General features: G+C 53.1%; 1 protein-coding gene across 3 annotated transcripts in view; it reads right to left on the reverse strand.

The window, feature by feature from the left end:
* Window positions 1-14,917, reverse strand: part of AKNA (AT-hook transcription factor) — a 46,515-nt gene that overhangs the window by 10,995 nt on the left and 20,603 nt on the right. For all 3 annotated transcript variants that reach the window (XM_012641196.1, XM_012641199.1, XM_012641198.1), the window contains 11 exons: window positions 14,561-14,620; window positions 12,586-12,713; window positions 11,881-12,088; window positions 9,862-10,016; window positions 9,563-9,772; window positions 8,463-8,709; window positions 8,082-8,188; window positions 7,171-7,382; window positions 3,926-4,088; window positions 797-973; window positions 40-155 (listed from right to left, as the gene is read on the reverse strand). In XM_012641196.1, the coding sequence (XP_012496650.1) occupies window positions 40-155; window positions 797-973; window positions 3,926-4,088; window positions 7,171-7,382; window positions 8,082-8,188; window positions 8,463-8,709; window positions 9,563-9,772; window positions 9,862-10,016; window positions 11,881-12,088; window positions 12,586-12,713; window positions 14,561-14,620 (1,783 nt within the window). The remainder of the gene's footprint in view (window positions 1-39; window positions 156-796; window positions 974-3,925; window positions 4,089-7,170; window positions 7,383-8,081; window positions 8,189-8,462; window positions 8,710-9,562; window positions 9,773-9,861; window positions 10,017-11,880; window positions 12,089-12,585; window positions 12,714-14,560; window positions 14,621-14,917) is intronic.

The following is a 14,917-nucleotide window of genomic DNA, read 5'->3' on the forward strand; positions in this document are numbered from 1 at the left end:
GTGGCCTCCAGAAATCAGTCCTGGAAGGTTGTCACTTACTTAGGGACAGTCGGGGCACCTCCCGAGGCACTGAGGAGGACCTGGCTCGCTGCCTTCCTGCAGAGACAGTCTGTTCTTCGCCTCCAGGCTCACCAGACAATCCCTCTGTGGATTTACTAGTGAAAGGAAAGAGAGATAATGTCACCGTGGGAGATTTTATGCAGCCTTTAAAGATGATCTGTAAGAAGGTCAATCTGGAGAAATGTTTATAACACAATGGGAGGAAGAGATTACAGAAATCAAAACCAAAGACTCTGGAATCCATCTCACAGAAAACGGCTCTGAGCCTCTCGGACCCTCGGTTTCCTCATCTGTCAAATGGGGATCACGAGAGGGATTGCCTCAGAGGGTTATTGGAAAGATAAATGAGACAATGTTTAAAAAACCTTAATCTAATAGTACGCTGCCCATATAGAAACACTCAACAGAAGGTAGCTGATTTTGTAAGTCATCTTCCTGAACAAATGACCTCTGAGTGGATGGGAGAGAGGGTGGGCATCCTGGAGATGTTCTTACTCTTCAGTTGGGGGTGGGTTCAGGGATAGTCACTGTATTGTGCTTTATTATTAACACGTAGGTTTTGACATTCTTTATGCATCAAACACTACAGCGGGAATAAATATAAGAGTGAATGAAAGAGTGAGAGAGGGATGTGGCGGTGCCTAGTCCACACGTCCAGGAGAGCCAGAGGCCAGCAAGTGTGTCTTCTGCGGCTGCCTCCAGGGCAGAGAGGAGGGAGTTTGGAGGGGTCGCCCACCTGCCATAGTGGGAGCCCCAGGCTGCTGAGGAATCCGCTGGCCGGTCCCGGGTCCCGGCGGGGCGGTCAAAGGCAGATGCGGGGTGCGTCGGGCTGCCCTGGGGTGGCCGGTGCAGACTGTCCTCCAGCCGCAGACGGAGCTGGGACACCTCCTCTTGCAGCTCACGGATGGCCCGGCTGGGGTTGGGGTGGAGACAGAAACGAGAGCAGATGCACAACGAACAGAGCTACGGCCCCCCGCCAGAGTGTGCCCGGATGCAGTGGCCTTTGTCCCTTCCCAGCAGGTACAGGGTCCAACTTTGCTGTCAGATGATTCTAGAACTTCCCTGTGTATTTCATCCTGACACCTTTCTGAGTCCATGTCCCTGTGCATTTGGTGAACGAAACAGAACCTTTTTTTGAAGCTTGCCCTTCCTAACCCGCAGGGGCTGAGTAGCTGTTCGGAAACACCAGCGACAACTTCTCAAGACAGAGGAGAGGATGCAGAATAGAGGGGGGACCGGCTGAAGCTAAATGGCCCAGACTTTCAGCCCTCGCTGTCTGGCCAGGCCTGGCTCCTCCCGCCCGTGCTCAGCAGCTCCCTCCTGGGTTCCACGGAGAAGTTTCCTGCCGCTGTTCAAGCCGATCTCTGCACACCTGGCAGGAGCTCACCCACCTGTCTCCCGCCCAGACAGGCAGCCCCTGGCAGGCGGGCAGGAAGCTTCCCCGTCTCAGAACCCGTGAGGCCCTACCCCTCGTGGGTGCTCAGGAAACGCCACAGAACTGGCTCCAGGCTTCGAGAGCAAAGTGCCACACGTGGGGAGTGGGCAAGGAGACACCTTGGTGCTTCCCAGCACCGACTGAACAGGGACCGCTGACCACGAGGGGGCTGGGAGCCGCAGGGAGCTGTCTGCAGGGCTGCCGAAACCCCGGCACAACCCCCGGACACAGCCCGACCTCTAGCCACGAGCATCTAGGGAGTAAATCCTGTCTGCATTTCTCTCCAATCAGTCCCTGCATCTCTGAGTGCTTGTGCCGTGGGCATTGCTAGCATCGAGGCAGACAGTCCCACCCAGACCACCCCCGCCAAGACCCCTACACACGGAGCGGCGTTAGAGTCTGCGCTGGGCATGGCTGTCCTTTGGGCTGAGGTGGGCTCTACGTCTACTCCTGGGCTGGTTTCCGGGGTGGGGCCTCTCTGGGTCAGTGCTTGCCTGGTGGCCCCCAGACTTGTGGGTGAGTGTCTCCAGGTGCCACCTCCAGCAAACACAAGCTCTCGGGAGAGTGTGCCAAAGGGCTGGAGACCTCTTTCTGGCTTTGCCCCAGTACCGCATGAGTCCGAAGGCGGTGGGTTCCCCTGGCAATCCCCAGGGAGACACCGGGGTTTCCAAGACAAACCATGAGGGCGTGGCTGCGGGAGAGGGAGAGCTCCCTGTCCCTAGTTAATCCCTGACTGTGGCGCCCTGTATCAGGAGTATTAGGCCCCGGACTGGGGTCAGCCACCTGGGAGTCACTCCCCCTCCAGGTTGTTTCTAGCAAGATCTCAGGCTTCCTGGCTTAACTCCGTAGTTGCCGAGTGCCGGCCGCCACTTAAAGTTCATCTTTCTCTGCAAACGTCCTTCCCCATCTCCACACAAGGCACCAGGATCCAACTGACTGGCCAGCCAGAAATATGTGTCATTCTAGACTCTTCTCTTTCCCTAAACGCCCCCTGAAGTCCATCAGCTACCAAGTCCCGTGGGCCTAAATATCTCTTCTCAAGTCATCCCTCCCCCTCCTCCCCAGGGATCCTCCCGAGAGCCCAGGCCCCACCATCTCTCTCCTGGCTGAGGCAGCCTTCTCGCCAGTCTCTCGGCCTCTGTTCTGACCTTCCTAGTGGCCAGAGAATTCTTTCTGAAACATGCACCTGACCCCGCCACTCCCCTGCTTAAAACGCCCCTCGCTGTCCTCATGATGAGCCTTTATGCACTCAAGGAAGAGTCAGCGAATGTTTCCTTGGAGGTGAGCCACTGTCCAAACCTCTAACCCTGGCCTTCAAGGCCCTGTGAGATCTCTCCCAGGTCACCCACCTACCCCTCTGCCTTTAATGCTCAACACCCCACCGCCATAGCGAACATCTGGCTCCTTAAAAGTGACAGCCACTCTCTCCCCTCTAAGCCTTTGCACATGCCATTCCCTCTGCTGAAGATACCCTTCCATCTGAATTCCTTCTGATCTCAGCTGAGATACCACTTCCTCCAGGAAGCCCTCCCTGAAGCCTCTAATTAAGCTAGATGCCCGTTCCCTGTTCCCTGTGCTCCCACAGTTCCTGGGACCTCTGCCATCACTGTACTTATCACGCTGGGGGTGCAACTGCCTGTCCCTTTTGTCCATCAGTCTCACAAGGCCAAGGACAGTGTCTTGTCCACTCTCATATTCCCAGGACCTGGCATACCACAGACAAATAAGCCTCTAATTCCTACACTGATGTCAGGGGAGGCTGCAGAGGTAGACTAATCAAACTCAGACCAGGAAGCCAAACACCAGCGGATGGACACGACTTTGCAACAGGTGACACGACAGCCTCATGACTGCACAGGACAAGGGAGCCTTGGGTTGGTTACTGAGCAGTTTCCCCAGTGCATGCTGGGACAGACACCCCATCCAGCACAGGCGGGTGAGTGATTATTGGCCAAAAGCAACTATAAAGGGAGAGGTGGGAGGACTGACTCGTCTATTTTCCCATCTCTGTTCAAACAAGTAAGGGTTCGATTTTCTTAGCAGAAAAACTGCATGTGGAATAAAAAACAAAACAAAACCAAAAACCACAGCAGCTTCTTAGTTTATATAATGAATGAGCAAACTGCAGAAAACATATCCCGGGAAAGGGCAGACTTGTCTAGAAAGGCAGATGTGAGATGGGCGAGAGGTTTCAGCACCAGAAAGTTGAACCTTTAGGTCATTTCCCAGTTTAAGGAGAAGTGTCCTCAAAGTGTAGGTCAATGGGTCCCACAGAAGCAGGCCTGAGCTGGGAGGCCGGGCACCCGGGTCCGTCTGGGCCCAGGACATCCACCAGCGGCCGGTGCGAGCTGGCAGGTCTCCGCCTCCACCCACCCGTGGGCGTCACGCTCTCCTTCATATGAAGGGCTCGATCCCCCAGATGCGACTTACTCTCGCCCTGCTCTGCTGAGGAGGAGGCTGGGGGTGGTCTCTGTCGGTCCACGGGGCAGAGGGGCAGCTGCTGGGACCGGGGTGGGGGGCGGGCTGATTGTCCTGCTGGGGGGCATCTGTTCAGAAGTCCGATTTCGCCCCTCAAATTGCAAGCCAGGGACAGCTAGGGAGGTAGAGAGAGACCAAAGTGAGTTTAGGCAAAGAGGACCCCAAAGCTCAAACTTGGGCAGGGGGAATGGTGGCGGAATGAAGAGATGGCACCCAGGTCAAGGTCACAGATGAAGTTCCTGGGAGGCCAGGGACCCACCGACCTCAAAACCAGAAGAAGATCTGGTTTTTGCTGAAAGTGTGGGGGGCTGAGCTGGGCCTGCCCAGCTGCTTCTAACTAGAACCCCGGCCACCGTTATACCAGCCCATCCAAGTCAGCAGGACCTTCCCCGCAAGGAGTTCACCCCCACCCCCCCAGACTCTGTCACCATCTCACCATGCTGCTCTGGGACTGGCCTCCACGTCCCTCTGAAACTACAGTCACGCCTACACATGGGTGCATGTTTCTGGGGCAGCATTAGCAACCTTTAACTAACCTCTCAAAGGGACGGGTGAGCAAAGGTTAAAGACCACGAATCTGGCTCACGCATTAAAAATAATGAACTCCTTGGAGTGGCACTTAGCAATATACAAAGGGACTCACTGTTGATACGTGGAACGATCTGGATAAATTTCCAGAGAATCACGCTGAGTGAAAAACCTAATTCTGAAAGGTTACGTATGATATGATTCCATTTATGTAACATTCTTGAAATGACAAAACTATCAGAATGGAGAACTGATGAGAGGTTGCCGGGCTCAGGAGGGGGAGCAGGAGGGAGGTGGGTGGGCCTCCCACGGGCAACACGAGGGCCCTGGGGATGGCCGTGTTCTCCATCTTGACTGCAGCCGTGTTGACATCTGGCTGTGACGCTGTACTATACTTTTACAAGATATTATTACCAGGGGAAACCGAGTCAAGGCACATGGGATATCTGGGTATTAGTCCTTATAATTGCATGTGAAAATCTACAATTATCTCAAAATAAAAAGTTTAATTAGGCCGGGCGCGGCGGCTCACGCCTGTAATCCTAGCACTCTGGGAGGCCGAGGTGGGTGGATCGCTCAAGGTCAGGAGTTCGAGACCAGCCTGAGCAAGAGAGAGACCCAGTCTCTACTGAAAATAGAAAGAAATTATCTGGACAACTAAAAATATATATATAGAGAAAAAATTAGCCGGGCATGGTGGCACATGCCTGTAGTCCCAGCTACTCGGGAGGCTGAGGCAGGAGGATCGCTTGAGCCCAGTAGTTTGAGGTTGCTGTGAGCTAGGCTAACGCCACGGCACTCTAGCCAGGGCAACAGAGCCAGACTCTGTCTCAAAAAAAAAAAAAAAAAAAAATTTTAATTAAAAAAAATTTTAAATGACTGAACCTTAAAAAGAGGCAAAGCTAATCTGAGATGTTAGAGGCCAGCACAGCGGTTCTGTCTCGGCAGGGGGCAGTGACTGGGAGGCGCTTGAGTGGGGTTCTGGGGTTCAGGTCATGTTGAGAGTCCTGTGTTCACTTTGTGAAAATTCATCAATTTGAGTTCTTTTCCGTATGTTAGTTTTCCATCAATCAAAAGTTCACGTGCATTTTTTAAAGGTAAAAGACTGACTCACATATAGTTGTATAGATACAGAAAAGCGTTCGTGATACAATGCTTAGTGAAGAAAAGGAGGTCACCAAACATCCACATATAACACGATCCTATTCCTGTTTTAAGTGCGGTCACGCATCACTTAGCATCAGGAACACATTGAGAGATGCGTCCGTGGGCAATCTTGCCGTCGTGTGAACATCGCAGAGTGTGCCCACACAGACCCAGGTGTGTACCCACCACACACCTAGACGGTGTAGCCTATGGCTCCTGGGCTGCAAACCTGTACAGCATGTTCCTGTGCTGAACACTGTAGGTGACTGCAATAGGATAGTAAATATTCGTGTATCCAAACATACTGAAATATAGAAAGGGGACAGCAAAAACATGGCATAAAAGATAAAAAATGGTACACCTGTATAGGGCACTTACGATGAATGGAGCTCACAGGACTGGAAGCTGCTCGGGGTGAGTCGGAGAGTGAGTGTGAGGGCCTAGATGTCACTGTTCACTACTGTAGATGTCATAAACACTGAATACAGAGGCTAGACTCTATTTAAAAAATTTTTCTTTCTTCAATAATCAACTAAGCTTAACTCACAGTCACTTTTTTACTTCAAAAACATTTCAATATTTTAACTTTTTTACTCTTTTATAATAACAGCTTAAAACACAAACCCATTATATAGCTGTACAAAAATACTTTTTCTTTATATCCTTATTTTATAAGCTTTTTTCTATTTTTAAACTTTTGTTTTTTTAACTTCTTGTTAAAAACTAAGACACACACTCACACACATTAGCCTAGACCTACGCAGGGCCAGGATCATCACTATCACTGTCTTCCACCTCCACGCCTTGTCCTGCTAGGAGGTTTTTTAGGGGCAGTAACACACAGAGAGCCGTCATCTGCTATGGTAACAGTGCCTCCTTCTGGATACCTCCTGAAGGACCTGCCTGAGGCTGTTTTACAGTTAACTTTTTAATTTATAAGTAGAAGGAGTACATTCTAACATAGCAATAAAAAAGCATAGTATAGTAAATACATAAACCAGTAACATAGTCAACTATCATAATTATCGAGTATTATGTATTATACATAATTGTACGTGCTATATGGTACTGTTATACTCTGGCGGTGCGGTGGGTTTGTTTACACCAGTGTCACCGCAAACATGTGCGTAATGCGTTGTGCTACGATGGCTACAACATCACTACCAACAGGATTTTTCAGCTCCGTTAAAATCTCATGGGACCGCTGCCGTAAATGCGGTCTGTCATTGACCAAAACGTTATGTGGTGCACGATCGTATGTGAAAATAAACACACATCTGTATCAGCACAGAAAACAGCCCACAGGGTCCACACCAAAATGTTAGCACTGACGGTTTTTAGCATATTATTTTTCTTTTTTTCCCTTTTGTCTACCTTATCTGTAATTTCAAATTTGCTTGCAATGAGCCTGTATAATATTTCATATTTTAAAGGGTCACGCAAGTTTTTCTGTGTGCTTCATTTTTCAATCCAGGCGGTCTGGCCACCCCCAGGCTGTGGCCAACTCGGACTTGTCCACTCACCCATCTCGGCCGCCAAGGCCCGCTCCAAGTGGATGCGGGGCGCCCCCTGCTGGAGAGGCCTGCTCGGGCTGGACAGGTGCCTCTGGGCTCGGCTCCTGGGTGCGCTGGGCTCAGCGGCTCTTCTGGGGACCGGAGAACCCCTGGTCTTGGGGTGGGAAGCTCCATCCACGGATATAGTTGCAGCGAAGGGCTGGGCTAATGTTCCTGGGGCACTGGGGGGCATGGAGGGAGGGACACACGGAGAGAGGCCCTCAGGCTGCGCGTCAGAGCCCTCCACATGCTAACCCAACCCCATGAGCTCCCAGCCTCTGGGATTTTGCATGCCTGGCACAACACTATTTCCCAGGGTGCACCCACGTGACACATTCACTTTTTTATAAACTGCATAGCCATATACCTGCCAAACAATCATTATGCAAAATAATAAAGCTCAATTTATTTTTTAGAATATATACAGAGAAATAGAATTTCCAATCCTTTCTTTGCACGCACCTTGGGTTGCCATGTGGCTTCCCAAGGGGCCTGCACCCGGCTCTGGAGGCCACCGTCTACGTGCAGGCTCCGTGATGTCACTGTTCACCCACGCCTCCTCCACCCTCTCCCTTCCTGTTGGGTTCCACGCAGCCACCCTGAGTACCCTCTGTCCGTGTCTCCTGTTCACCTTACACTACCCTCCCTGTAGTTTTTATTCACCCGCCAATTTACTCGTTCATTTCAACAAACAGTAATTTCCCTGTCTCTTGCTAATTGGCCTGTGACACCGGGCAAGTCACTTCCCCTCTCTGAACCTGTTTCCTCTAGCAATAAGACAGGAACGAGGGACCATTGTTGGGACGTCACAGACACTTTGATCCCGTGCTTTGATCCCAGGTCTGTGGCACTGACGGGACAATGGTGGGGTCCTGGGATACCTGATGTGGGAGAGCCGGTGCTCTGGGGTCTGGGTAACGGGTGACACTCTGCTGGTTTCTGAGCCCACAAAACCACTGTCTGTCTCTGGAGATGCCATCCAGGGCTCCTGAAAGAAGTAGTGTCCCTGTAAGTCTGGGGAACGTTCCCCAGGCACACCGGGAAGCCCTTCCCAAATCCTGGCCTGGGCTGGAAAGGCCGGCCCAGGTCCCAGCAGCCAGGCCCAGGGGGTGAGGGTCCTCAGGCCCCAGCACAAGAATCTGGCTAACAGCAGGGACTTCATACCCTGAGAGGACTCTGGACAAGTCCTGCCTCCCTGGGGAGCAGCAGCCACAGTCCTTGGGAGACCCGGGAATGGCCCACGCCCCGCAGGGGACACTTACCTCCAGGTGGGGCCCGCCAGCTTGGTGCGGAGACTTCTGTGGGAGGCGCTCGGAGATGCCGCTTCCCTCCAGGCTGGTCACACTGCTCGGGCGGGATGCTGCGGACTTGCTGCCCAGGGGGTGGGCTGGCATGTCAGGGCCCGGAGGGGCTGCCTCAGCCTTACCTGGGCCCAGCATGCGCCTGTCTCTGGCCAGGGATGTCTGGAAGGCTGGTGGCTTCACAGACCCCATCTGCTCCATGGCCTCCCTGGCGGGGGAAGAGAAGAACATCCCTGAGCCCTGCCATGAGCCGCACGGTCCTGACCTGGGTCTCAGCCCGCCCCAGGAGCCAAGGAGCCCAGGGCACAAGCTCTGGAGTCAGACACCGCTGGGTGCCCATCCTGGTTCTGCCACCTTCTGGCGGTGTGACCCTGGGCAAGACACTTCCTCTGTCTGAACCTCACTTTTCTCAACTATGAAATGAGGATGCCGACAAAACCCACCCCATGCACCACAAAGGAAATTCTGGGGAAACGAGTGAGCTAAAGCAGCGTTCCCACACTCCAGCAGCTTGGGTACCATCTCCCTATTTCAGCCGTTTCCAGAAACTTCCGTCTACTTAAAAGACTTTAGGCCACTATGGTAAGCAGAAGACCAGTATTTCAGGTTACAAATAGAAACTAACTTGAAAATAAGTACGGGGAGCCTGAGAACAGTATTATTATATCTTAACAGATCCTGTTGTCTGTGAAAGTTCTCGGCCTGGGGCCTGCTCCCACACTCAGTGGTGCTGTCTCTCTCTCCCTCTCTCTCTCTCCTTTCCCAAAGGGAGATCAAGAGAGGCGTTAAAGACATAATAGCACTAACTGAGACTTTCTCCTTGGTGTCATCAGAAGGTCAGAGACTGAAAAGGAGAATAATGTCATTTAATGCCACATCTGTCCTCCTGAAGATCGTGTCCCGCACTGCCCCAGGTCGTTTCCTGGGCTATCACACTGTGGAGAGACAGGAAGGCCAAGCCATGTCTAGCTGCGAAGTGCTGTCTAGGCCACTCCGACAACGAGCATCCTGTGGTCTCGGGGTGGTCCGGGACACTCTGTAGGGAAGGCTCAGTGACTTACTCAGGCGGGGCGCTGTGACTTTTCTCAGCCTGTGCCAGGTGCTGCCTTGGGGGGACCCTGGTGGCCTCTGCTTTCCCTGGAGCTGGAGCTGGTCCATCAACCTCCAGGGTATGGCTCTCCTCCTCCTCTTCCTCTTCCTCCTCCCCCTCCTCCTCCTCCTCCCCCTCCTCCATCCTCATGGCATCTGGGAGAGACTTCACGCTGAGGTACCTGCAAAAGAACACAGAGCGGGGCATGACAGGGGCAGCCAGGATCCAGCTGACGGCCACACCCCCCGGTCAGGTCTGGGTGGCACTCACCGCTCCAGGAGGCCATGGAAGTCCCGCTCCATCTGCAGCTCCTTGTGCCTGAGTGGGGCTGGGAGGTCCCGAGGGCTGTCCTCCACCTTGCTGCTGCCAGAGCTCACCTCCACGTTCACGTGCAATGGGCAGGGGCCAGCAGCGGCAGCGGCAGGCTGGGGCCAGAACGGTGGAGGGACAGAGATTCAGCAGATACCTAAACACCGCTTTTAAGTGCTAACCTCACGCCAGGCTTGTGCTGGGTGCTGAAGAGTAAGAAATGTGTTATGCTCACTCACCCCACCACTTCTCTTTTTTTTTTTTTATTTTAATATAGTGTCTTGCTCTGTCACCCAGGCTGGATGGAGTACAGTGGCACAATCATAGCTCACTGCAGCCTCCAACTCTTGGGCTCAAGTGATCCTCCTGTCTCAGCCTCCCAAGTTGCTGGGACTACAGGCACACACCATCACATCTCAATAATTTAAAAAAAAATTTTTTTTTAGAGATGGAGTCTTGCTATATTGCCTAGGCTGGTCTCAAGCTCCTGGCCTCAAATGCTCCTCCTGACACAGCCTCCTAAAGTGCTGGGATTACAGGTGTGAGCCACCGCACCCAGCCCCATCACCTTTTTATGCCTATGCAAAATGTTGAGACTGGACCATGTGACCTTCAACACTGCCTGCCATGCACACAGCACCTCCTACACTCCAGGCACCACACAGACAGCACTTCACAACAATCCCACCAGTAGGTACGGTCATTACAACCCATTTTACAGAGAGGTAACTGAGGCTCAAATGATTGGCCCCAAGTCACACAGTGAGGGGCAGAGCTGAGAATGGAACCCAGATTTCCTGCCAGCAGCATCTCTGCTGACACCCTCCATCCCAGTATGGCCACCCCAGCCCCCCAGACACCTTCGCTGCAAGAGCACGGGGCCCCTCAAGATGATGTGCTCAGGTTTTCCCCTGTTCTCCCACGCGATGCGCCTGGTAGAGTTTTCCCACCCTCTAGGGCAGAGCGCAGTGTGAGAGGATTGCCCCCAACCACAGGGCCGGCAAGACCTCGGCTCTCATGAACATCCCAGCGCCTGCCCTCCTCCAGCTCCCACGCCACCTAACGTGTCAGGCCTTCTAGACTCCTGCTCCCATCCTCCATGACAAATCTTTGCAGCACAGGCGACAAGGAGTTTGGAGACATAGACGCCCCACTGTTGCCATCTGTGCGACTGCACTACACTCAGTTTGCTGACCTGCAAAACGGAGGTAGCGATTGTCTCCCAAGGGGTTGTGGTGTGGGCTGGGGAGACTCCCACAAAGCCCCTTCCACACGTGGCCCCTGCCCAGGCCTCACCCCATCATCCCTCAGTACTACACGCCAGAGCCTGCAGGCCACCCTTGACTCCCTTCCCTCTCACGCCACTCCCAGGCCAGTCAAACACACCTTCTGACCCTCTCTCCAGTCCTCGCATGCCTCTCCATCTGCCCTGCACCCCAGCCTCAGACTGGTCTACCCACAAATCCTCTTACGGCACCCCCGATGAAAAACCCGGCAGAGTTTAAGGCCACACTCACACTGTGACTGCGAGCTCCTCTGTCATGGGGCCCTGCTGCCTCTCCAGCCACATCTCAGGCTATTATTCCCCCTCACTTTCCATACCCTGACCACAGGGCCTTTGCACAGGCGGTTTTTCCTGCTGGATGGGATTTCTCCTTCTGAAAATTCCTACTTACCCTCAGATCTCATTTAAACATTATTCCTTCAGGGAAAGTTTCATTGATGTCCCCCTCAAATGTAATCACATTACCCAGGTATTCTACTCTCACAGAACCCCATAATTCTTTCAGAGCACTGATCAAAATTATAATTAAATAACTGTGTAAGTAGTTCAACTACACAGAAAACTCCACGAGGGTAGAAGCTGTCTTCCCCACCTTCCCCCCACCCCACTGAATCCCTACCATGTAGTGAAGAAATGAGTTAATGAAGAAATGAATGCATGGAGGAACAGCCCAACATAGTTGAGCAAAGAGGTACCTCAGGGCAGAGGGTCTTGATGGCTGGCATGGGGGCTTGTTCTGAAGGAGCAGGCAGATGTGCTGGCTGGCAGGCGAAGGGCGCAGCTGGGGTGCTGTCCAGGGCTGGTTCTGACCAGAGCAGCTCAGGCTCTTGCTGGGTCTGGTCCATGTGGTCCTTCAGCTCTTCCAGGCAGATGCCCAGATGGTATATATCTGCCTCCAGCTCCCTGGAACGGAGAAACATCAGCGCCAGGAGCCTAGGATGGCAGTCACATCAGGGAGGCCCAGGAGGTCATGTGTCACAGTGGAGGTCCCAGGGAATGCCCATTTATTGTCCACCTAATGTCATCATTTAGATGATAAGAACTCAAAATAAACAAGATGAAAGAAGGCTCCACTGGGAATTAGGAGGCCTCAGCCTGAGTCCCCTCTGCCATCCACAGGCTGTGAGACCTCCCGTGCCCCTCTGACCCCAGTTTCCCCATTGTCCAACAAGCGGTTTCAGCTCTTATCTCCAAGGAGCCTTCTCACTGCAATGCACCCAAAGGGACATAAATCTCAGCTTTCAAGTATTCCACCATTTGGGTACGGTGCTAATTGGGACAGGATTTCTCTGCTTCCCTTGTGTACAAATTATGAAGACAAAGTGCCTCCCTCCTAGAGACAGAGGGAACCCAAGGGTCTGTTCCATCTGGCCTTCTGGGCCTCCCTCCCCAGCACGTACCTGCTGGGATCAAATTTCCCAGGTGTCCCCCTGGAGCTGGTGAGCTGCTGGGCAGGGTGCTGCTCCCGGCAGGCCTTCAGGTACTGCTCCTCCAGGGCTGCGTGGGCAGCCTTCAGCCGCTGGAAACCCTGAAACCAGACCGGGCCAGGAAGACCTGAGTGCTCAGCGCCCGCGGGTCCTTTCTCTACAGGAGACGGGCGGCCATGGGACTCACGGGAGACAGAGGCTGGGGCTGGGAACCTCTGGAGGCTGCCTGCCCCGGCCGAGCTCTCTGCCATCAGACTGGAACAGGAGAGGCACAACTTAGAGTCTTGGCACCAGAGAGCACCAGCCCTTCCTAGGTAGACAAGGACCCCAATGCACGACAATAGTCACAGCATCAAGTATACTATCCCTGTGTCCCTGTAAGGACCTAGCACTAGAGAGACTCTGGGTCCTCACTCTTGATGTGCAAAACTGTGGCCTTCAGAAAATCAGACACTCTCTCCCCAGATCCTACAGACGGTGCTACCATCACATCGCACAGTCGAGAACCACGACTAGCGTTTGCGGAGCACTGAGGCTCTGCGCTAAAGCACTTTGCACTTACTCACTTAATCGTCAACGGAACCATGAGAGGGGTAAGTTACCGTCTTCATTTAAAAAGGATGAAACTGAGGCACAGAGAGGCTATTGAAGTTAGTGAAGGTCACAGAGTGAATGAGCGAGTTGTAGAGCCAAGATGGGAACCCAGGTCCGCTGGCCTCAGAGCTCCTGGTCCTAACACTTCCGCTAGGCGCCCACAGCAAACACGATCCCAGTTAAGACATGGCCCAGACTGCAGGAGGTGGCACCATCATCCCTGTATTACCCACTCAGCTCTGAGGACAGATGGAGGCCAAGGACAACCGAGAATCCAGCCCCCGGTCCCGCCTGACCTTCCGACTGCTCTCCGTCTCCCTGAGTATGGGAGAATTAGGACAGAGAGGAAGAAACAGGACGGTTTTCATTTCCACGGTCCTTCATCATCCACTTGATGATATAATACGGTGCATGTCACACATTTTGTAATTGGAAAATGGACGTGGCATCTCTCTGATCACATAGGAAAATACTTGTGCCATGACATGTTTGTACAAACTAGGCTGCTGCCTTTGCCCCTGCAGACCGGTCCTCAGCTGCACCCTGCTCTGTGCTCCGAGCTCGGTGGGCTCCCTGCCTGCCGGCTGCCCAGTGGGAGGGAGCTGGAGCTGGGGGTGGGAACAGCTCCCTGCGGTTGCTACTCCCCAGGGATGCGGCCTCATTGAACCTCCGCTGCTGCCACAGCTGAGCTGACCATCCCCTCCTTGGACCCCGACACTCCAGCCTTGGGAGTCCACCTGCTGCTTACTGGGCCCCTGGCTGACGCAGCAGGAATCTAAATCGTATATACAACCTGACCTGAGTTGCCTAAAACTCCAAAGTCCAAAAGGAAATAAGCCAATAAGAGTTCTATTGAGGGTCTCTTCACCCTTTTTTACCCTAGTAACCAAACTTTTGACAACTACTTTTATAATTAAAAGAAGGAGATTTACAAAAAGGAAAGGCCCTTTTCTGGTTGCTGAGAGGCAGGACAATGGGTGGGAAGCAGCGCAGGACAGTGACGATGACCCTGGACTGGGGGGACAGACAGACCTGGCTCCAGGCTCAGCTGCCTACTAGCTGGGTGGCCTTTGAGTCCCCTCTCTGGGCTTTGGCTCCATCCTGGTTAAATAGGAGTGATGACTGTAACTGCCTCACCGGGTTTTGATGAAGATAAAATAAAATGACGTATCCTAAGGGTTCAATACAGTGCCCGGCACACCACCATCATTGCTTAATAAGTGGTAACTGTTGTGAATAATGGCTATTATCATGGCAAGCTAAGCCACAGCTGTCTGCTCTAAAAGGAGACACTGTGTCTGGGATTCTCTGGTCTGTCTCGCAGCTCATGGGCAGCTCCTGAATTGGATGGTACCTTGAGTTGGTCCCGGGCCGTGAGCCGTCCTGCCCGCAACAGCCTTTCAAAGGACTCCACCTGGACATGGGGATGGGAAGGAAATGGGCTCTATTAATTGAGTCCTCCAGACTCCCACACTCAGCCACATTCACACTGTATAAGAGGAGCTGGGTCTGGCCGCAGGACGTGGGGTTTCTGCCAAGCACGGAGAGGTGGGTGCTGGAAACAGACTCTACCCCCCGGCCTCACCCATGGCAGCCTTGGGAAAAATCAAGGTGGAATCTGCAGGAATTTATCGACAACAAAACACACTCACTCATGTGCGTGAAGACCTATGAGCCAGGATATTTACTGCAGCATGGATAGAAGGCAGGG

Source organism: Propithecus coquereli, unplaced genomic scaffold (assembly GCF_000956105.1).
Source record: "Propithecus coquereli isolate 6110/MARCELLA unplaced genomic scaffold, Pcoq_1.0 Scaffold163, whole genome shotgun sequence".
Classification (NCBI taxonomy): domain Eukaryota; kingdom Metazoa; phylum Chordata; class Mammalia; order Primates; family Indriidae; genus Propithecus; species Propithecus coquereli.